Source organism: Mercenaria mercenaria, chromosome 12 (genome assembly GCF_021730395.1).
Source record: "Mercenaria mercenaria strain notata chromosome 12, MADL_Memer_1, whole genome shotgun sequence".
Lineage (NCBI taxonomy): Eukaryota > Metazoa > Mollusca > Bivalvia > Venerida > Veneridae > Mercenaria > Mercenaria mercenaria.
This window is the reverse complement of record NC_069372.1, coordinates 57186552-57211029: the sequence shown is the minus strand read 5'-3', so window position 1 is coordinate 57211029 and position 24478 is coordinate 57186552. Positions and strand designations below refer to the sequence as shown.

Here is a 24478-nt window from a genome sequence, read left to right as displayed (position 1 = left end):
TAAGTCATTAAGAAGTACGGTAAGACTTCCGGTAAAGATGAAATTAAATTTATCAACACACAAGGTTTCACGGGCTCTCCAGCCTCTAGGTAATATCGTATTCGGCTTGATCTTAATCCTCATTTGACGATTATATTTACATCGTCATGTATATATATCAATGTGAATCGAGCTTTGGCAGGCAAATTACGAAGAGATGACCATTCCACCAAATCATTACTACAATTAAAGCTCTGTTATCGTACTGTATTATTACAGCATAAACATCTTCTTGAACGTATAATCAATCAGTATATATTTGTCTTCCCATTTCAAGTAATCGGCCAAACTGTCAAAGACATAATATTTTTCAGGGCATATTTTAAAGTGTTTGCTTCAGTGGCCATTTTGACATTGACCTTTATCTTGGCTATTCAAAAACAGAAAGGGTTCATCTAATATTGTCAGGATGGCTCGTCCACAAAAGTATAAGGATCACAAGTGCCGGCATTCTCAAGATACTGAACAGGACGGGTTTCCATTCAGAAGTCACTGTGACCTTGACCTTTGTCTCGGTGACCCTAGGACGAGTGCTCACACAAAGCTCAAGGATCGCTAGCACAATCATTCGTAAACCATTGACTGGACATACTTTTCTATTTCAGATGTCACCATGACCTTTTAAATTTGTCAATGACCCCAAAATCAGTTAGGTACATCTATTATTCAGATCCAAAATCAACACTGTTTGCAGATCACAAGTACAGACATGCTGACGTTTCTATTTCTTTTATTTCAAACACTCATTTCTTTTCTCTCAGTGAATCTAAAAGGGAATAGGATCTTATCTCTATCCAGTAAAAATCTCCACACATGTCTGAGGACCCTACGTGTATTTATATATTTTGTAAGGTTTTACATCCACTAGATGGCTTCTCACATAAAGAATACTGCACCCAAAGCGGGATTTAGAACCCACAACAGCGAATGGTACAGGATCCGGAGTCAGTGACCTCACTTGGCCACAGAGGCACCTTGAGAATCGCACTGGTACAAGACATGTATTCTAAAAGATACTGAAAGGACAAGCTTTTGCATTCAACGGTCACTGTGGTCATTCCTTTTCGTCTGCTACCCCAAAAAGAACAGGGTTTATCTACTGTCCAACGATGTTTGAGAATAGGTCGAGGAAATGAAAGAATTCTCGAGATAATAAGTGTACAAGCTTTTCCTTTTGAAGGTCACTACGACTTCGGACTTTGCTTTTCGTAAATAAATATAGGTTTCAGGTACTGTCCAGTAACAATGCCCACAAAAATAGGATAGCAAGTATACTTTCTCAAGTAATTGAACGAGTAAGCTTTTCTGGACTATAATGACATTGAAATAGGAGGGTCTTGCTCCTGACTTATTTTTTGACGTCGTAAGACCCAAGTTCCGAACAAGCATTTTGATATGGTTTCATGTGACTTCTGGAGTATCTGGAGTTTTCTATGATTTGTTCTCCTGACCTAGTTTTTTTTACTTTAAATGACTCAATTTAAACAATTCTTACCATGTTTCATGAATGTGGCCAATGAAGTGGTGACAAATTGACCTAGATACCCATTTTTTGACCATAGATGACACAGTTTCACACTCTGAATTTCACAATTGACAAATATTTTTAACAGTTATCATGAAGACATGGTATAAAATATTGCCTTGAAAGGTATTCAAAAGGTTTTCTTAAACCCAGACAACCAAATGTAAAATGGTCTGAGATTTTATAGAGGCAATTATTCTGGCCGTTTCATTCATTAAAATTGTCCCATTTTAATGAATTTCGTGATTCGTTCAAGTAATACAGTAAAACTATTGGCGCTCAACACAAAACAGCTGATCATAATAGCTAAACTTAAGCACTTTATGCTCAGTTAAGCCAAATGTATCCAGTAACACGGGTGACTCAAAAAGCATGACTTTAGAACAACAAGAGGCGAAAGTATTCATGTTTTTTATTTCCCACAAAATATAAAAAACACGTTTCCACATAAATTTCAAGAAAGAATTTCCCTGAAGTCTTATACAAATCAATACATATAGCAACATCTTTATGGTTCTAAAATATTAACATTGTCTGAAATACGCATTAGAAGATAATCCTGGCTTTCACTTTACCTCCCCTGATACAGATTTGGCACTATTCAAGACATGTTCAGTACTACTATGAAATCGTTGATATTCATGGTGGGGTGGGGGGATTTTTGTGGTAACATCAAAAAAAAATCAAATCCCAATAAAAATTAAATTTCCATTCATTTTAAAGGTTAGAAGATACTAAATTTCCTCCGCTATCATTTTCTTCATAAAAATAACGGTGTATAAGATGTTTTATCTGCACTTCAAGCCTTTCACTTCTTGCGAGACTACACTTGTCCTGAAGGCCTGTCTTTAAGCAATCAGAAAACCAACACAATATGGGATTGACTGCAGAATATGACAACTTTTCATCAAATTATGTATCATACGACCTTAGTTTTCTTATTTCTATTACTCATATGCAAGAAACAGTCACAAGTACTCAAAAAGCCATCACATCAATTTCTGTCATTCATATCTAAAATGATATCCCTGATGTGAAACCAAGTTGTAGAGAACTACTTCAAATACTCAGAATTTAACCTACTTTCCAGAAAAGTATCAACTTTGCCCAAAATATGAAAATAATATAATAAGTTTTGTTTCTTAAATTGGTGTTTATTATTCAACTCTGATCAGAAAATACCAGTTTTGATGAACCCGGATAGCTCACCTGAGTAATATGAAATACATGTTTCAAATGTCAAACTGATGCTAAAATATTAAGACAGTAGGTCAGTAGGTCACATTCAAGGTCACTGAAAGTCAGTTTTAAGATCGGTGTGCAAAACTGTATATGTCATCCAAATTTCAAGGCTGTATCTTAAAAAACAAAAAAGTAGGTCAGTAGGTCAAGTGACCCCTAATTACTTGGGGTCATCAGGTAATTATAATTAAACAGTCTAGGAAATATGATCAGATAATTTTTAAAGTATTTCTTCCTATATAACAAGTGAACCCCAGGGCGGGGCCCCTTTTCAACCCAGGGGCATAATTTGAACAATCTTGTTAGGGACCCACTAGGCAATAATACATACCAATATCAAAGGCCTTGGCCTTGAACTTTCAGGCAAGAAGATTTTTAAAGTTTTTTCCTATATTAAGTCTATGTAAAACTTGGGACCCCCGGGCAGGGCCTATTTTCATCACAGGGTAATAATTTGAATAATCTTGGTAGAGAGCCACATGCTACATACCAAATACCAAAGGCTTAGGTCTTGTGAGTACAGACAACAAGATTTTTAAAGTTTTTTCCTATATAAGTCTATGTAAAACATGGGACCCCCCGGGGTTCTTTTCAACCCAGGGGCGTAATTTGAACAATCTTCATAGATGACCTTTAGATGTCACATGCCACATATCAAGGCTCTATGCCTTGCGATTTTTGACAAGAAGACTTTTTAAGTTTTTCCTTTCGGTTGCCAGGGCAACCAGAGTTCTGTGTGGAATTCAAATCTTTGAACAATTTTGAAAGTGGGACCACCCAAGGATCATTCCTGTGAAGTTTGGTGTAAATCTGCCCAGTGGTTTTGAAGAACAAGACTTCTTTTAGAAATTGTTGACGGACGCACGATGGACAACAGATATCAAGCGGTCATAAAAGCTCACTATGAGCCTTTGGCTCAAGTGAGTTAATAACAATACATAACATGTTTTATCAGCATTTTCCACCTTTCACATCTTATAAGACTACCCTTGTCCGGAAGGTCCTGTCATAAAAATATAGAGTACCTTGGCCATAATGCAATGAAACCATGGTCACATAACTGAGACACATGATGAAAACACTAATATTGCATAGGTAGACAACAGGAAATACCTACTTTCACCTTTCATTTTACCCAGCAGCTCGGACACAAACTTGGAAGTATATAACAAAGAAATAGCGAACTCGGATGAAGCAAACATTCAAATACGAAGAGCATCCTATCATCTCAATAGTTTTTGCCTTATTTCATATACATGCAATCTTTCGATAAAATTTACTTAGTTATAACAAGAACTCAGTTAGAAGGAACACAGTCCTAAAGCAGGAACTCATGCAGAAAAATACATGTTTATACCAGTAACTTACAGTTTCAGATGTGTTATTTTGATCTCTTTTTTTTTCAGTATATGAAAATGAACTAATTTTAACAGGCATGTAGCAACAATTACCGGTATACTTGTTTTATTTCAAGAACCGAACTAGTGAACAATGTGTGTACTAAAATACCCAAGACAATACATAAAATACAACAGTGTATTGCCCGTAACACTAATAATATGGATTTGTTCAAAACATTTAAAACAGAATTTTCTGTATTGAAAATAGCTGTTTGCTCCAGCGGAGGAACATCACAGGCACTGGGAGAAGTTATGTTTGGGTAACTGCACTTTTGTCTGGACTGATGAAGTAAGATCATTACAGCTGAAGCCTTGCCATCTTTTGTTCTCAACTGAATTTGCAGTTTTAATCGCATAGTATCACATTTTTTTTCCAACTTCAAAGCATCCATTTCAGAATTTCACAGGGCAAAAATCTCATACTTCAAATATCCTCGAGTAAATGACTTGAGGGTCAATTAGCAATTATTTTCAACTGTCACTTTTCAGAATACCATTTTAGGCAGGTCTAATGTGTCCTCAGGAATCTGAAAATAGATGTATATATATTGAAGATGTGAAAAAACTGTCTACGTTTACAAGATGGCTATGGAAATACAAAAGTAGGTCCTGAAGTGAATCTGTATGTAAATTTCCCCAATGAAAGGTGGTTTTCTCAGATCATTTTTGTTGGGTACAGCTCACAAAAAAAGGTACATATGGCCTCAACCCTCTGCTTTACCATAATTAAGCCAAGCTCCTTGTTTTTAATATGTATGTTACATTAATCCAATGTTTTTTAATACAAATCGCTTTAAAACATACTAATATCACATTCACTACGAAGAAGTAAAGTTGTTTCATAATGGTAGGAGAGAAACAACAAGCAGACAACATTTTTTCTCCAATTTTTTTTCCATAAAATTCCCTGTCAATTCCCACATTATTTTTCAATTTTTCAAACTCCCAGCTTTATCCCTGTAGCGAAGTTTTATTGAGCTTTTTCTCTGATCAGAGTCCATGACCATCTTGTTTCAAGTCTGCTTTAAACACAATTTACTTTTTTAGGAAATGAAAAAAATTAATATACCAGGTGCCTGTTTTCATCTGCCTGAACATTTATTCTATCACAGACTTTTGCACATAGAGTCATTCCCAGAAAGACAATGTGGTTAAATTGTGTAACATTGCATTTCATCTGACCCACTTAGCTTAATTGGATCAAGGGGTCATGTGTTTGATCCCCCAGTGAGGTCAATGTTCTTCATGACAATTTGATAAAAAAACATTTTGTCTGAAAGCATTCGTCCTCCACTTCTAAATCATGTGGAGAAGTTAGCAGTTACTTGCTAAGAATAGGTCAGGAACCGGAATCAAGGAACACTGGTTAGATTAACTGTCAGCAATTACATAACTGAACAAGAGCACCGCCTACAGATGCCACCGCTCGTCTGCAAGTGCTGGACAGTATGTAAGGAAAGAGTTACAGTTCATAATTTCTATTAAGTAGAAAAAGGGCCATAATTCTGACAAAATGCAAATCAGAGTTATGTTTCTTGGCCTACATAGTCAACTAATGATGATAAAAAAGTGTGCAAAGTTTCAAAGCTGTAGCTCTTACAGGTTTTGAGAAAAGGTGGACCTAAACAAAAATTTTAACCAATGCCGATGATCAAGTGACAACAATATCTCATAGATTTTTTTCAAAATCAGATGAGCTAAAAATGTTTTGGAACCCTGATAACCTAAAAACAAACCATATTCCATTCCATATTTGCCCAGGATGCTCAGTAGACAGAGTACAAAACTTAGTATCAAAAGTCTGCAAGATCAATGCAGTGTGTCTAAAGTCACTTGCACTCTACCTCTGAGACATATATTATTATTATTATTATACCAGATTTATTTGACATATAGTGGAGAAGATGCGAGTCACTTGCAGAGAACAAGTCTGCACTGTAAAAGAATAGAGGACGACAATATAGGTAAACTGCCCACCTTGCATACCTTACTCTGTACAACTGAAGTCTTACAAAGTAAAATCCAAAACAAACAAGAGCTGTCGGAAGACAGCAGCGCTTGACTATTCAACAGTCTTGTCAATTGAATGAATATTAAAGTTGAATATGGGGCATAATTTTGCAAATTTGCAAAAGAGGGTTATGAAACCTGTACATGGCATGTCAGATCATGACAGTGAACTAGTGTATGAAGTTTCAATCCATTCCCATTAGTGGGTACTGAGATACAAGCTTACATACAAAAACTTAACCAAAAACAGCTAAGTCAAAAAAGGGGCATAATTTTGTAAAAGTGCAATGTAGAGTTATGGAATCTGTGCACTGCAAGTCAGATCATCACAGTGAACAAGTGAGTGAAGTTTCGATCCATTCCCTTCAGTGGGTACTGAGATACGAGCTTACATATAAAACATTAACCAAAAATTTCCAAGTTAAAAAAGGGGCATAATTTTGTAAAAAAGCAAACTAGTGTCATAACACCTGTGCAGTGTAAGTCAGTTTATCACAGTGAATAAGTGTCTGAAGTTTCAATCCATTCCAACGAGTGGTTACTGAGATACCAGCTTACATACAAAAAATTTACCAAATAGGGACATGGCCGCGAAGGCCGAGTCATGGGCGAGTCCAATAGCTCTACCTATTCTTTGAACAGTCAAGCTAAAAATCAGGTGCACAACTTCACCTGCTGAATAATAATCCTATACTTTTTGAGATATGTACAACAAAAATTTGGACAGATATATATATAGATGGACAAAGGCAAACCTACAGTGCCACCCTGCTAAAATATTTTTAAGGGGTAGGTGGCAAAAAGGTTATAAACTCCAAGTAATTAAATCAGTACTTCCATTATTTATGAAATTATTACCTGAATTTTAAGCTGTACTGGGTGACTTGTATTCTCAAGGTCTTCAAGACTCTCTATTGCCCTGGAATAACAGATACAAAATTTAGTCAAATCATTATTTTTCACCGTTTTTGATTTTAGACAAATTAACTACCTGGGAGGTTGTTCACACATTTACACTGAAACAAATATCACCTGGTCATTTTACCACATAGTAGAATAAGTGACTGCTACAGAACATTTTGCTGACTTTTCAACAGGTTGCTAACTGCATTTGATGACAGGGTCACACTATCACCAAACAGGAAATTCCCACAACTGGACCAGGTGACCATTCTAAGGAGGGTCATGCTACGTACAGGGGACCATTCTAAGAAGGGTCACGCTACGTACAGGTGACCATTCTAAGGAGGGTCACGCTACGTACAGGTGACCATTCTAAGGAGGGTCACGCTACGTACAGGTGACCATTCTAAGGAGGGTCACGCTACGTACAGGTGACCATTCTAAGGAGGGTCACGCTACGTACAGGTGACCATTCTAAGGAGGGTCACGCTACGTACAGGTGACCATTCTAAGTAGGGTCAGGCTACGTACAGGTGACCATTCTAATGAGGGTCACCCGACGTACAGGTGACCATTCTAAGGAGGGTCACGCTATGTACAGTGTTTCAATTAAAGACTATCTCAAAACTGACCTGATTTGCTACCTTAAAACTGTCCTGTTTTGCTAAGTAAAAACTGCCTTGTTTCACTATCTCAAAATTGTCATGTTTTGCTTATTTCAAAACCTTTTGCACTATCTCAAAACTGTCATGTTTTGCTATTTTCAAAACTACCCTTTTGCACTATCTCAAAATTGTCATTAAAACTACCCTTTTGCACTATCTCAAAATTGTCATGTTTTGCTATTTTCAAAACTACCCTTTTGCACTATCTCAAAACTGTCATGTTTTGCTATTTTCAAAACTAGCCTTTTGAACTATCTCAAAACTGTCATTTTTTGCTATTTTCAAAACTACCCTTTTGAATCATCACAAAACTGTCATGTTCTGCTATTTTCAAAATTACCCTTTTGAACAATCTTAATCTGTCCTGTTTCACTATCTCAAATGGTCATGCTTTGCTATCTCAAAACTACCCTTTTGCACTATCTCAAAACTGTCATGTTTTGCTATTTTCAAAACTACCATTTTGTGCTATCTCACAACTGTCATGCTTTGCTATTTTTAAAATTACCCCTTTGGACTATCTCAAACTTGTCCTATTTCACCTGTTATTACAGACCATCAGCTTACATTGACTACTTTTCCATTTACAAATGGCTGACTTTATATTTATTTTATTTATTTTGTTGGGTTTAACGTCGCACCGACACAATTTTAGGTCATATGGCGACTTTCCAGCTTTAATGGTGGAGGAAGACCCCAGGTGCCCCTCCGTGCACTATTTCATCACGAGCGGGCACCTGGGTAGAACCACCGACCTGGCTGACTTTATAAGCAGTACGACTATTATGCAAACTAGATGCCACGGGCGCCAGCTGTCAAAAGGCCTAACATTTATGATACTATTTGGCGGTGACAGAACTGATTGTGGCAAACATTTCTGCCAAGTTATTTAAGAGCATCTCCATCCATGGCTAAGTTACAGCCCAGACAAGAGAAACTGCATCAACTTTTGACCTTGACCTTTCAACTACTTAAGCCTGACAGACTGTCTCATTGAGGCAAAGTTATCTATGAAAGCACGAACAAGGAAAACTGCACCAAGTTTTGACATTTGACCTCCATGTATGACCTTGACCTTAAAGTTATCAATCTGGTTGTTGCACACGACACATCATCTTATCAAGGCAAACATTTGTGCCAAAGTATTTAAGAATCTCTAAATGCATGGCTGAGTTACAGCCCAGACAAGCAAAACAGCACCAAGTTTTGACCGAGTTGACCTCAAGTATGAACTTGACCTTTAAGCTACCAATCTGGTTCTTGCACCCGACACACCGTATCATTTAGGCAAACATATTTGCCAAGTTATTTAAGAATCCCTTGATCCATGGATAAGTTGCAGCCCGGACAAACTCTGACGGCCGCATGCACGGACGGACACATGCACCCACATACACCAAACCGCCATTGTGACAACTATGTCGAGCTCACTGCCAGCGGACTCAACAAAAAGCAGTCCTAGATTATTCTATTCAAAAAGTTGCAGAAAAAACTTTTACCTTTCTTCCTCTCTGATTGCCTTTTCAAGCTGAAGTTGTTGTTGGGTTAGTGCATCAAATTCAGCCTTTAGTTCCTCTGTCTGTGCTTTGAGTTTGTTATAAATTCCATGCCTTTTGTTGGGTACCCTTATCGTGTGCATCTTTGCTTTCAATCTAAAATTTCAAATTACTGCAATTAATGTAGTATTAATGAGACACGTGATAGTATACCCCTCAGTCAAACCCTGTCACATCACTTTGGAATCATTTGATTTCATGGGTATAAAATTTCGTGGTTTAAACCAAAATGTCTCTTGTTGGGACAAGAATTTATGTATATCACTTACCAAGTTAAATTTATCATTGGAATTTGTTTGTTTGTTGGTACTTGATTTTGTGGATTGTCGTAACCATGAAATCTAAAAAGAGGGCTAAAATGGCACTAGTTCCTCACCATAACTGTGTAAACATGTCTGACCTAGTGATCAAATTTTTGACACCACAAGACCAGTTTCAAACTCCTCAGAGATTTCAAGGAGATAAACATTCTGACCAAGTTTCATGAAGATTGGAGCAAAAATGTGGCCTCTAGCTGTAAACAAGATTTTTCTTCGATTTGGCCTAGTGATTTAGTTTTTGACCCAACCTGACTCATTTCTAATCTGTCTGACATTTCACAGAAACAAATATTCTGACCATTTTTTATAAAGATTAGAGCAAAAAAGTGGCCTCTAGAGTGTAAACAAGCTTTTCCTTTGATTCAACCTAGTGACCTAGTTTTTGATCTCACGTGACCCAGACTTTGTAATAAACATTCTAAGTTTTATAAAGCAGGGTTCAAATTTAGACAAGCATACAAGCTTACTGCTAGTGGAATTTGAGAAAAGCTAGTGGGCTTGGAATGAACCAGCTAATTTCAGCTAGTCAATAATATACCAAGCAAATGTCTTCAAAATTTGAATAAAGTTTGTTCTGCAGGTATACATTTTTCTGCATGAAAGGAATGTTATCATTGTTCAAAAAAAACTCATATATAATGCATGATTGCAGCTTGCATCAAGTTAACATGGAAGGATTTGACTTTAGCTTGTAAGTGGATAAAAATGGCACTAGCTGTTTTAAGCTAATAGAATTTTTTTTGTGACTGGCTACAGAGATTAATCAGTAGGGTTTGGCCAGTAAAATATTAATAAAGTAATTAAATATTATTGTTAAATATTAGCCGGTATCTTTTCATTTTAGCTGGTGAACAAAAAGGGCACTAGCTACTTTTAGCTAGTAGAAATGTTGCTAAATTTGACCCCTGTGAAGACTGAATCACAAATGTGGCCCCTAGAGTGTAAACAAGCTTTTTTTTATTTGACCTGGTGACCTTTTAACAAAAAGTTGCAAAACTGCACTTCTTATGCTTTAAACTTGGTCAGTGATGTTAGAAATCAAGTTACTGATGCTCTAAAGGCATAACCCCCTTATTTGTATTCATTTTTTGACACAAAAAAAAAAATTCTGAAAAGTCTCACTTTAGAACCTAACCAGGCAACGCCAACACCAATCAAGTGATGACAATAACTCATTTGTTTTCAAAAAATTAGACGAGCTAAAAAGAATTGTCTAATGACATGACAGCAAGCATTATTTGAAACTTCCACATAAAACTGGCTTACACACACAATCTTTATTTAAAAGAAATTAAAAACTGAAAGAACAGGTCATAATTTTGTAAACTTCAGCAGGAGATATTAAATAAAACTCAGAATTGTCATTTCAGCCGCACCATGTTTGCCAACGGTTTCTCTAATTGCAATAGGCTTTGAAAGAGAACAGCATGGATCCTGACCAGACTGTGGGGATGCGCTGCTGAGGCTGGTCTGGATCCATGCTGGTCGCAAATGCACTATGTTGGTTTTCTCATGGTGTTACTCATTTCATGATGACAAAGACATGAAAAGTTTTAAAGGATTCAGCTTATGTGCGAAACTTTCACCAAAATATTCTAACTTAAGAAGGGGGATAATCCTGTTTACTTACTGTAACTTTAATTCATTTAACAGCTGCTGAACATCTTCATTGTTAGAAAACTGTGGTTTACTTCCCACCGTTCTGGAAGAAACAAGTGAATGAAGTAATGCCATGCAATACAAAGTCCCCTACTGGAAGGCACCTAATTTTCTCTACTGCAGTATAACATAATGAACTGATATCTGTCAATGATGTATAAACAATATTGTACTATATATACAATATGTTATAACAAAACACTTGGATTAAAATTTATTGGCTAATTATAAAAATGTTATCATGTAAGTTATTTATAGTAACAACAAAGGGAAATTAATCTTTTAAAAAAAAAAAAAAAAAAAATCTATATAATACAAGTCCACAAGAAACTCTTTACCAGGTAGAGATAGGTCAAAATACACCTAAAAATTGGATGTAACATGCATGCTGTACCACAGAAAAGTGGTCTCGATTTTTCTCTACCGCCAGTAATAAAAAAGTTACAATAAAATCTATTTATAGTAACAACAAAGGGACGTAATTCTAAAAACAAGGGTGCCTCATGGTGGTGAACATTTGGTCCAAGTTACATCAAAATCCCTCCATGCATGAAGAAGAAATGTCCCGTACAAAGTCATTCGTGAATTTGACCTTTGACCTCTAAATATGACCTTGACCTTAGACCTAGGGACCTGGTTCTTGCGCATGACATGTTGTCTCATCCAGGGGAATATTTGTGCCAACTGATATCTAAATCCTGCTTTGCATGACAAAGTTATAGACCGGACAGGAAAAAAATCCTCTTGACCTTTGATCTCAAAGTGTGACCTTGACATTTAAGCTAGGGTATTGGGTGTTGCGCATGACACGTCGTCTCATCATGGGAAACATTTATGCCAAGTAATACTGTAATCCCTTGATGGATGACAGAGTTCTGGATCGGACAGGGCAAAAACCTTATTGACCTTTGACCTCCAATTGTGACCTTGACCTTTGAGCTAAGGGTCTGGGCTTTGCGCATGACATGTTGTCTCATCATGGGAACATTTGTGCCAAGTAATATTAAAATCCCTTCATGGATGGCAGAGTTATGGACGGGACAGGAAAAAAATTCTGTTGACCTTTGACCCCCAATTGTGACCTTGACCTTTGAGCTAGGGTCTGGGATTTGCGCATGACACGTCGTCTCATCATGGGGAACACTTGTGCTAAGTGATATTAAAATTCCTTAATGAATGTCAGAGTTATGGACCGACACGAAACAGACCCTGTTCATGCTATGTTAACATTTGACTGCTAAGTGTGACCTTGACCTTTGAGCTAGGGGTCTGAAAGTTGTGCATGACACATCGTCTTATTATGAGGTACATTTGTGCCAAGTAATATTAAAATCCCTTCATAGATGGGAAAGTTATGGACCGGACAGGAAAAAAGCCTTGTTGACCTTTGACCTCCAATTGTGACCTTGACCTTTAAGCTAGGGGTCCAGGTTTTGCGCACGACACGTCGTCTCCTCATGGGGAACATTTGTGCCAAGTAATATTAAAATCTCTTCATGGATGGGCGAGTTATGGACCGGACAGGAAAAAAGCCCTGTTGACCGTTGACCTCCAATTGTGACCTTGACCTTTGAGCTAGGGGTCCGGGATTTGCGCATGACACATCATCTCATCATGGGGAACATTTGTGCCAAGTAATACTAAAATCCCTTCAAGGATGGGAGAGTTGTGGACCGGACAGGAAAAAAGCCCTGTTGACCTTTGACCTCCAATTGTGACCTTGACCTTTGAGCTAGAGGTCCGGGTTTTGCGCATGACACGTCGTCTCATCATGGGGAACATTTGTGCCAAGTAATATTAAAATCCCTTCATGGATGGCAGAGTTATGGACCGGACACGAAATTGCGGACGGACGGACGGACGGACGGACAGACGGACGGACGGACAGACGGACGGACGGACAGACGGAATGACGGAAAAGTGCATTCCTATAGTCCCCGAAACTGGTTTTCAACCAGTAGGGGACTAATAAGGTAATGGTATCAAAGAACCTTTTGTAAGAATCCTGTCCACTAAACTATGGAAAATAGTTACAGAATTAAAATTTTTCATTTTTTTTAGATATATGAATACTTCAGTGCAGCAACATTTTATCACTTTAAGGACATATTATTTCTTTTTAAAAAGGAGTTTATTTTATGCAATTTTAACAGACCAAAATGCTTATATACAAAATATTATTGCATCAATCAAATGTTCTAAGTACGCATCTAGTAACTTGCTGTTAAATGTAAATTTCAAAGCTGAGCCATGTTTTGCTCCCAATAATAAAACAGAAATGCCCTGAGCAAATTACTAATTCATGAACATGAAATGATTTTTAAGTAATAAAATGGTTCTAATACGAAATCCTATATAGCTCATGTTGTATGTCATCTACGTGATTTCGGTTGACGCACAATACAGTATGACATGAGCCAAGACAGAACAGGCAACAACATGAAGAGCGACAATACTAAATGACACACAACAATGTGTTCACTTGGGACATTTTGCAAAGGTAGTAGGCCCTAATTTAAAATCACTGCATAAATCAGAGAAAATTATGAAATGTAAGGTGCACCATTCAGATATATAGTTATCAATCAATAGTAAAAACTTAGTCAGTTAGTAACACCATGTCAAAGTGATCATTACCAACCTTCCTTTCCATGTGGTAGTTTCGTACCAAATCTCAAGTAGTGTTTTCTGTGGAAATCTGGTTAAAGATTTGTACCACTGTCTAATAAAATTAATCAATGTCCTGTCTAATATCATTGCCTCACTCGATATAACTAGCTTACCTAACAAGAGCTGTCGGAGGACAGCAACGCTTGACTATTCAACAGCCTTGTCGATTGAATGAATACGGAAGTCGAAAAAGGGACATAATTTAGTAAAAAAGCAAAATAGGATTATGGAACCTACATAGTGCTTATCAGCTCATGACAGTGGACAAGTGTGTGAAGTTTCAATCCATTCCCATTAGTGGGTACTGAGATACCAGCTTACATAGGAATTTAACCAAAAACTCCTAAGTTGAAAAAGGGGCATAATTTTGTATAATGCGAAGTTGAATTATTGACCCTTTGCATTGCATGTCATATCATGAAAGTGAACAAGTGTGTGAAATTTCAATCCTTTCCCATTAGTGGATACTGAGATACCAGCTTACATACAAAAAACTTAACCAAAAATTTCTATGTTGAAAAAGGGGCATAACTTTGAAAAAAAGCAAAATAAAGTTATGGGACCTGCTTTGTGCATGTCAGATCATGACAGTGAATAAGTGTGTGAAGTTTCAATTCATTCCAATTAGTGAGTACTGAGATACCAGCTTACATACAAAACCTTAACCAAAAAATTCTAAGTCAAAAAAGGGGCATAATTTTGTAAAAATGCAAAATAGAGTTATGGAACCTGTGCAATGTAAGTCAGTTTATCACAGTAAATAAGTGTCTGAAGTTTCAATCCATTCCCACTAGTGGTTACTGAGATACCAGCTTACATACAAAACCTTAACCAAAAATTTCTAAGTCGAAAAAGGGGCATAATTTTGTAAAAAAGCAAAATAGAGTTATGGAACCTGTGCAATATAGGTCAGTTTATCACAGTGAATAAGTGTGTGAAGTTTCAATCCATTCCCACAAGTGGTTACTGAGATACCAGCTTACATACAAAAACTTAACCAAATCGGGACGCGGACGCGAACGCATGGGTGAGTCCAATAGCTCTACTATTCTATGAATAGTCGAGCTAAAAACCATGATCTTTTCCAACATCACTGCTTTATCAAACATCAACATTTAATTGCACACATATGTCCTGCCTGACACAACTGTCTTAACGATGTCATTGTATTGCCCAACACCACTGTTTTGGCTGAAACCACTGTACAGCCTGACACCACTTTTTTACTTACACCACTGCCTTAACTGACACCACTGTATTACCAGACATCCCAACTCTCCCGATTCGATCGGGTTTCTCCCGATTCTGGTTGAAAAACCCGATCACCCCGATCAGAAGTCCCAATCTCCCGATTGAAAAAAACAACAAAAAAACAACATAAACACACAAAAATTATGAAGTAATCCACTTCTTTGCGCCTATCTGATACTGTATCACTACTGACGAGTCTGTAAACAACAGCTTTCGGATATTTTCGCACCTTATTCTACCCGTGCTGATTATTTTTTATTACACGATTTAACAAAGCCAGGTGTTGATTAATGTGTCACAACTGAAATTAAAATCCAGACATTAGATATCTAATTAAATTCAATCAAATTTAGATTATCAATTATACTGGCTTTAACTTTTTCTGTAACTTTTTGAAATCGAAAGTAGATGGTCGCCGAGTCAACCTGCTAGGTTTTAAAAAACATTTCTCTTAAAATCATTTTGATAAGAGGAAATGTCATGGTAAATTTTAATATCACTTACAATCAAATGCTGTTAAACTGTCTTTGCATCATAACAATTTGTCAAACACATTCTTTTAACTGGAGATTTAGGCAAATCTACGAAAGTGTAACAATACCCGGACATTCAATTTTGGATAACAGGATTTTGATCAATAAAAGTATTTGAGCCAGGGGTTTTAAATACTGGTTGACAGGGATGAGAATGAAATAGTAAATTTTCTATTGCTTGAACTTTTATTCTTTTAGCTATATACATTTTGTTTTTACAGTTCTAAAAGCTGTACTGTTTGTCATGTAAAATTCACCTGGGGAGTCTTCTTTCCAACAAAAGAAATAAAAGTGCAGGTTTAATTCTCAGTGTTGTTTTGAATTTAGACATAGTGCCTAAAGTGCCATAACTATTTAATTTTGCACAGAAGGCTTCATGTATTATTGTTCCAAAACATTAAAAATGCATGAATAATAGATATAGACAAAGAGCTATAAAAATAAATAGATCGGCAACTTGAAAGGCATATAGAGCAAATCTCGCTAACATCCCGTGACAACTGAATGGGATCTCGTTTACCGGAAGCGATGCGTTCTCCACGCGCCATTTTGTATGCACAGTCAATTATTCATTGGTAAATTAATTATCACCGTATGACTACGCATTTTTTATGGTAATAAAACGTTTATTTTGTGTCTGAAGATTATTTCACATTAAACTAAGGTTGTTTTAGAAGTTAACATGTATTTTAAATATAGTTTTAAAGGTACAAAGTGTAACTCCATGCTCGCCGATGTTTGTTGTGACTAAGATAACGCCGATTCACACTCTGACACGATATCATGCGAGATTACAGCCAGTTGCCATTCTGTGTATTTTATACTTCTTTGATATAGACAAGTGATTTTTTTTAAGACTAGTGATTGTATTTGGGCAAATAAGTTTATATTACCATTAGATTTGTTAAAAGCTTCGTTATCATGAACATTATTACTGCGGTATAAAATCTCCCACTTGAACACCTCAATCTCCCACTTTGGAAAGCAAAAACTCCCACTTGGCATTCAGAAAAAGTTGGGATGTCTGTATTACCTGACATCAATGTCTTACCTGATCCAACTGTCTCACTGACACCAGTCTTATGACACAATGGCCCTATCTAACACCACTGTCTTGCCGTATACCACTGTCTTACTAATACCATCGTCTTACCTAACATACAATCTTACCTGATACCTACCCAGACACCAAAATCTTACCCTGTACCACTGTCTTATGTAATACCACCACCTTACCTAACACCAATGTCCTACCTAACACCAATGTCCTACCTGACACCACTGTCTTACCTGACACCACTGTCTATAAGATGATACAGGTAATCTCTAAGCTGTTTCCCCACTGGTTTCCAGTTTTTTGTCTGCTTTCCAGTAAACTTATAGTAATGCACATTAGAGTCAGGAGCTGCAATTTGATTTAAGATTTATATTTAGATGATATTTTGTGAGATTCAGTGTAAAACCAAAGTATTTTTCACAAAGTAAACACAAGTTGCAATATTTCATGAGTGGCATTGTTACGTATGAAAATGTATGATCTGGGTTCACTAGCCACAGATATTATATCCCAAATTTTCTTTTCATTTTGTATCATAATTCAATTTTCTATTTATCTATGCTATAGTTAATATTTTATTCACATATTTTACTTCAATATTGCAAATATTCACTAACAACATGTCAAAAATTGTAATAATAGAGCATTAACTCGTTCAGACAGTACATGTAACAAACTTTCAGTGATGCCTTTTAGAAGTTTGCTTAACAATCAACAATCTCTTTTTGTAACTTTTATGAAAAAAAAAAAACAAGAGGACCATGATGGTCCTGAATCGCTCACCTCTTCCCACATGACCCAGTTTTGAGTATGACGTCGTTTTTTCTATTATTTGACATAGTGACCTAGTTTTTGAGCTCATGTGACCCAGTTTTGAACTTGACCTAGATATTATCAAGATAAAAATTCTGACCAATTTTCATGAAGATCCATTGAAAAATATGGTCGTAAGGTTTTTCTATTATTTGACCTATTGACCTAGTTTTCGAAGGTACGTGACCCTGTTTTGAATTTTACCTAGATATCATCAAGGTGAACATTCTCACTAATTTTCATGAAGATCTCATGAAAAATATGGCCTCTAGAGAGGTCACAAGGTTTTTCTACTTTTATACCTACTGGCCTAGTTTTTGACCGCAGGTGACCCAGTTTCAAATTTGACCTAGATATCATCAAGGTGAACATTCAGATCAATTTTCATAAAGATCCATTGAAAAATATGGCCTCTAGAGAGGTCAAAAGATTTTAATAATTTTAGACCTACTGACCTAGTTTTTGAACGCAGTTGACCCAGTTTCAAACTTGACCTAGATATCATCAAGATGAACATTCAGGCCAACTTTCATACAGATCCCATGAAAAGTGTGGCCTATAGAGAGGTCACAAGGTTTTCTTTAATTATTTGACCTACTGACCTAGTTTTTGAAGGCACGTGACCCAGTTTCAAATTTGGCCTAGATATCATCAAGGTGAACATTCTGACCAATTTTTATGGAGATCCATTCACAAGTATGGCCTCTAGAGAGGTCACAAGGTTTTTCTATTTTTAGACCTACTGACCTAGTTTTTGACCGCACATGACCCTGTTTCGAACTTGACCTAGATATCATCAAGATGAACATTCAGACCAATTTTCATACAGATCCCATGAAAAATATGGCCTTTAGAGAGGTCACAAGGTTTTTTATATTATTTGACCTACTGACCTAGTTTTTGATGGCACGTGACCCACTTTCGAACTTGACCTAGATATCATCAAGATGAACATTCAGACCAACTTTCATACAGATCCCATAAAAAATATGGCCTCTAGAGAGGTCACAAGGTTTTTCTATTATTTGACCTACTGACCTAGTTTTTGACCACACGTGACCCACTTTCAAACTTGACCTAGATATTATCAAGATGAACATTCTGACCAATTTTCATGAAGATCTCATGAAATATATGGCCTCTAGAGAGGTCACAAGGTTTTTCTATTTTAGACCTACTGACCTAGTTTTTGACCGCACGTGACCCAGTTTCGAACTTGACCTAGATATCATCAAGATGAACATTCAGACCAACTTTCATACAGATCCCATGAAAAATATGGCCTTTAGAGAGGTCACAAGGTTTTTCTATTATTTGACCTACTGACCTAGTTTTAAATGGCACGTGACCCAGTTTCGAACTTGACCTAGATATCATCAAGGTGAACGTTCTGACCAATTTTCATGAAGATCTTGTGAAATATATGGCCTCTAGAGAGGTCACAATGTTTTTCTATTTTTAGACCTACTGACCTAGTTTTAGATGGCACGTGACCCAGTTTCGAACTTGACCTAGATATCATCAAGGTGAACATTCTGACTAATTTTCATGAAGATCTTGTGAAATATATGGCCTCTAGAGAGGTCACAAGGTTTTTCTATTTTTAGACCTACTGACCTAGTTTTCAATGGCACGTGACCCAGTTTCGAACTTGACCTAGATATCATCAAGATGAACATTCTGACCAACTTTCATAAAGATCCCATGAAAAATGTGACCTCTAGAGTGGTCACAAGCAAAAGTTTACGGACGCACGCACGGACGCACTGACGCACGGACGGACGACGGACGACGGACACCGCGCGATCACAAAAGCTCACCTTGTCACTTTGTGACAGGTGAGCTAAAAAACAAATAAAGTATCTCCAGTCAACTGACAATAAAATTATCTTGCATTCCTGAAAAATTACACCAGTGACAGCTTATACCATGCTGTGGGAAGTCTGCATTCTTCGCTAATCAGTCAAAAAATTTTAAGTGAACACCCCTTTGAATAATAAATGGTACTGCCCAAATTGAATGATAGACCAATCCATTTTAGAAATTCAGCAGGTCAATATAAGTGAACCAATTATTTACGAAACAAAAAAAATCTAACACTATTACTGACACATCATTAAAAGAATGATAGATGTGTTCATCAGTATCAATTATAAATGATAAACATGCTCGGCTGCTATGGTTTCCTATAAGTACTCAGCCCATTGGGCAAAACAACTGCCCATTTACCTTTTAGCTAGTTGTTTCAGATCGTAATTATGACAGCGTTCCAGTACCAAGGTGTGGAAGACCCTATGTGCCCCTATAAACTTTTTTTTTAGATATGGTGCCAAAATTTTAAAAAAAATTGACTTCATCTTGCAAACTGACCAAATGCTTGAACAACAGCTGAAAGGAGTTTCAAATTCAGCAACCTTACTAACTAGTCATAGCGAGTGCAGATGCTCTCCATGTACAGTATTCCCACATGACCTCACACTAGCAAGCCAGCTGGACAGCTTGCCTCACATGAAAGGAATCTACAGGACCCAATGTAGTGTTTCTAGCCCGAGGTGTCAAGCGGACAAGTTATTAAAACCAGCAACCAATCAACTTTTGAGGCCCTAACTAAGACTTTAAACTTACCAGCAGTTCCAATGGCATACTGCCTGCTCCTCAAGTCAGACAAAGGTTTCAGCCGTTTTCTGCCACTGCCAGCTTTCTTCACCTTTTTCAGCTTATTGGGAGCCAAATTTGAATTCCTGAAATATGCAAGAGATCAAGCGAGAGACTCACACACAATTGCTGCATTGCAAAAGACAAGGATCTGTTGCCGAGTGGCTGCGTTTTTATTTCTGTCAAATTCTGACATTTGCAGTCACCATTACATCTGACCTGTCACAATATAAAACAAACTGTAAAACAAGAGGGCCATGAAGGCCCTGTATCGCTCACCTGACCTATTGACCTAAAGATCATCAAGATTGACATTCTGACCAAGTTTCATTAAGATATTGTCATAAATGTGGTCTCTAAAGTGTTAACTAGCTTTTCCTCTGATTTGACTTGGTGACCCAGTTTCTGACCCCACATGACTAAGATTCGAACTTGACCAAAAGATCATCAAGATTAACATTCTGACTAAGTTTCATGAACATACAGTCATAAATGTGGCCTCTAGAGTGTTAACAAGCTTTTCCTTTGATTTGACCTAGTGACCTAGTTTTTGATCCCACCTGACCCAGATTTGAACTTGACCTATTGATCATCAAGATCAACATTCTGACCAAGTTTCATTAAGATATGATCATAAATGTGGCCTCTACAGTGTTAACTAGCTTTTCCTTTGATTTGACCTGGTGAGCTAGCTTTTGACCCAGATTCAAACTGGACGTTGAGACCATCAAGATTAACATTCTGACCAAGATTCATGAAGACAAAGTCATAAATGTGGCCTCTACAGTGTTAACAAACTTTTCCTTTACTTTGACCTGGTGACATAGTTTTTGACCCCAGATGACCCAATATGAAACTCGACCAAGATTTTATTGAGGGTAACATTATGACCAAGTTTCATTAAGATTGGGCCAAAATTGTGACCTCTAGAGTGTTAACAAGCTTTTCCTTTGATTTGACCTGGTGACCTAGTTTTTGACCCCAGATGACCCAATATCAAATTCGCCCAAGAATTTATCGAGAGAAATAGTCTGACCAAATTTCATTAAGATTGGGCCAAAATTGTGACCTCTAGAGTGTTAACAAGCTTTTCCTTTGATTTGACCTGGTGACCTAGTTTTTGACCCCTGATGACCCAATATCAAACTCGTCCAAGATTTTATTGAGGGTAACATTTTGACCAAGTTTCATTAAGATTGGGTCAAAATTGTGACCTCTAGAGTGTTAACAGTCAAATTGTTGATGACGGACGGACGGACGTCTGACGACGACAGACGACGAACACAGGGCGATCACAAAAGCTCACCTTTGAGCACTTTGTGCTCAGGTGAGCTAAAAAGTGTATGCGTTGGACTAGTCCCTTCCAAAAGCATAAAATCAAACCCTGACCGACTAGAAGATGGAAAACTCAACACTACCGGCCAAACAAATAGAATGGAAATCATTTACAGACTAACATTCAACATCGTTGTCGTGCAAAATTATAAAGCGCTTCAATGATCATCAACATTAAATTGCCCCTATTGGATGTATGCACATATTGAGTGTACTATATACTGACTAAAGGTTAGGGTTAGGTTTAACATAGGTTTAATAGTGTACATTCAACTTCAATGATACTGATTTATCAAGGGAAGTTACTCAAACCGGTGTCGATGTAAACAAAACACGAGATACCGCGGTGAACTGTTTTCTAGATGAAAATAAATAAAATGAACTAGTGAATTATGATTTAATTGATTGGCATTTTTTTGTATTTTCGTAGGGGAATATTACGCATCGGTCAGGGGAAAAAAACACTATTTTGAGGGTGGAATGAGGCTGAATTTCGCCGAATAATTTGGTGAAAAAAAAAAACGCTGCAGTGTATCTTGTAATTTGTGATTCTTCAAATGATTAAACAAATCTATTTTTATATTATTTATTCAATCTATTTTTATATTACTTATTTCATTCCTTCACTAGTTTCAATAATAATGATAATAATAATATGATGATGATGATGATTGACTTTAGACTGTATAAATGTCCTAATACTGATACATGATAAATGATGATGATGATGATAATGATGAGCTATTTACTCAAAAACTTAACGGAACCGATCAGATGATTTGTTTATTATGATAATGGTGTTTTTTTAATGTTATTATTTTTTTCTACACGGGGGAAGGAATGAATTTATCTATCTATCTATAAATACTGCATGACACCCTTGCGAGTATTTTATGCAGGTGCGCGTCAGTGCATAAGGGTTTAAAAGCAGGAATGTACAGGAGAAATAAAGTAATACATGAAGTATTTGTGAGAATTTGAGACAAAGCTGATAGTGCTAATAAAAAGGCGAAATGTACAGTAAAAGGATTAAAAACAACCTGGTCACTCAGAAGTCCTGGCCCAGTTTGGGTACCCCTTGCCTAAACTGACCGTTTTGACCTGAAGCCATGTTGAAGGTGATCAAGTATGTTGTTGACCTGGAAATGTTTAGTGATGTTTGATGCGACAATGTGCTCCATAACTTTGCAAAGAACACATGTCAGGGAAATGGGTCGATAGTTTACAGGGTTGCTTTTATCACCTTTCTTAAAGAGAGGAGTGACATTCGCCTTGGACCAGTTGGAAGGGATAGTGCCTGTTTCTAGAGATTTTTGGAAAAGTTTGGTGACTAGGGGGGCAATTTGTACACTTAAGTTTTTCAGGACTACCGGTTTTATGTTATCGGGACCGCAAACTTTGTCACACGGGAAGTCTGAGAAATGAACAGTTGTCGTTTGAAAATTGGACCAGATTCGGTTTATTACGTGCCAGCCGTATCTCCAGTGTAATACTTTAATATGCGCCTGTTGATGTGATACGATTGATCAAGTCGGCAAACGTTTCAATAAGATAACGCGCTGACACCAGCTTACTCGAGATCTCGATCATGTAGTCCAAATAATTGTACTCTACGAGTTGAATATCGTTATATTTTTTTGACTTGTCGATATCTGCCTCCGAGTACTCTAGGTAGACAACGTAAAATATCAAAATGTAAAATCGGTTTACCCGAGGTCTCATTATTTAGACTACTCGATCCTGTTGCCATAATTTCTGTGTATTTTATACTTCTTTGGTTTGTTCTGCAAACTTAAGTGCATTACAAAACAGGTTGAGTTAAGACAGAATCTAGTCACAGTGACTCAAAACATTAGTGAGTATATGTAGATCTTGTATGTAGGTTAAAGGTCAGTAATTCAAATCCTTCTTTGTTTCATATAAAAAACGACAACTTCATATCATCTTTACGTATCTTAAGAGAACATCACTTTTTCCTATAAAGTTCTATCACAAATTAACGCAAAAATGAAAAGAAAATAGGGGGTTGAATAGTTCCTAGTGAAATGCCAGTCAGTTGTGGTCTGCTACCCTAAAAATGGCACATATTTGCTCTCCTCCGCGCAATAAACACCTACTTCCAGTTCCGATCTGCAAAACTTGCCACGTGGGTTGTATGAACATGAAAACGGTCTCATTTCATGCAGAATTAGCGAAAAAGTGTGATTAAAGCACTTGTTCTACACGAATTTGCACAGAAAATGGGAAAATTAGGATCTATTTATTATGGACTTCTTTCGACTATACCACGGAATCACATTTTTCGACCGAATTACTGACCTTGTTCCTGTAGAGGTCTGTAACTTCTTTTCATATCACGAAAACTAATTATTTTTAATCACAAATGACAACATCGAAATCCAGAATAAAATATAATGACAAGGAATTTCTTTAAATGCTTACAAATTGAGCTTTGCATTTTTCTGTTTCGATAACAGTTCTTTCTGTATTTGCAGCTTACTTTTTGCCATTTTGGTTGAAAGTTTTCACCTGTCAAATTTTCCCGCGATATTTGCCTATTTCCGGGTTTTCCAATATATGAAATGGAAGTCGCGGAAAGAACATATTTTTCCCGGAAAAGATATGGGGGACAAAAAAAAACGTTGTGAAAATACATAACACCAAATGACGTAAGATGATAAAACTAATAAAATACGATTTATGTAGATCTACAGTGAACCTAATTAAAACACGTATGCTTATAAATAAGCTATATTTAGAGTGTAAAAACGACCAATGAGCGAAATAAATTTGAGTTATTTTTAGATCATATATTCGCTTCTATTTTTAGATTATAATACACTAT

At 36.8% G+C, this 24478-nt stretch overlaps 1 protein-coding gene across 1 annotated transcript; it reads right to left on the bottom strand.

Annotated features, from left to right (window-relative positions):
- Positions 1-1960: 1960 nt before the first annotated feature.
- On the bottom strand, positions 1961-24318 carry LOC123533387 (centromere protein Q-like). The gene is made up of 7 exons (XM_045315028.2): positions 24076-24318; positions 20269-20384; positions 17064-17178; positions 11291-11362; positions 9284-9436; positions 7075-7135; positions 1961-4733 (listed from the first exon to the last, which is right to left on the bottom strand). The coding sequence occupies exons 1-7, from the start codon at positions 24141-24143 to the stop codon at positions 4692-4694; spliced, it is 627 nt and encodes a 208-aa protein (XP_045170963.2). The 5' UTR covers positions 24144-24318; the 3' UTR covers positions 1961-4691.
- Between the last annotated feature and the right edge of the window lie 160 nt (positions 24319-24478).

Coding starts and splice junctions, on each gene's coding strand:
- LOC123533387 (XM_045315028.2), bottom strand. CDS start 24,143: ATGGCAAAAAGTAAGCTGCAAATACAGAAAGAACTGTTATCGAAACAG. Junction 20,385..24,075: donor AAAAATGCAAAGCTCAATTT/GTAAGCATTTAA, acceptor TGCATATTTCAG/GAATTCAAATTTGGCTCCCA. Junction 11,363..17,063: donor CTTATAGACAGTGGTGTCAG/GTAAGACAGTGG, acceptor TGTTTCTTCCAG/AACGGTGGGAAGTAAACCAC.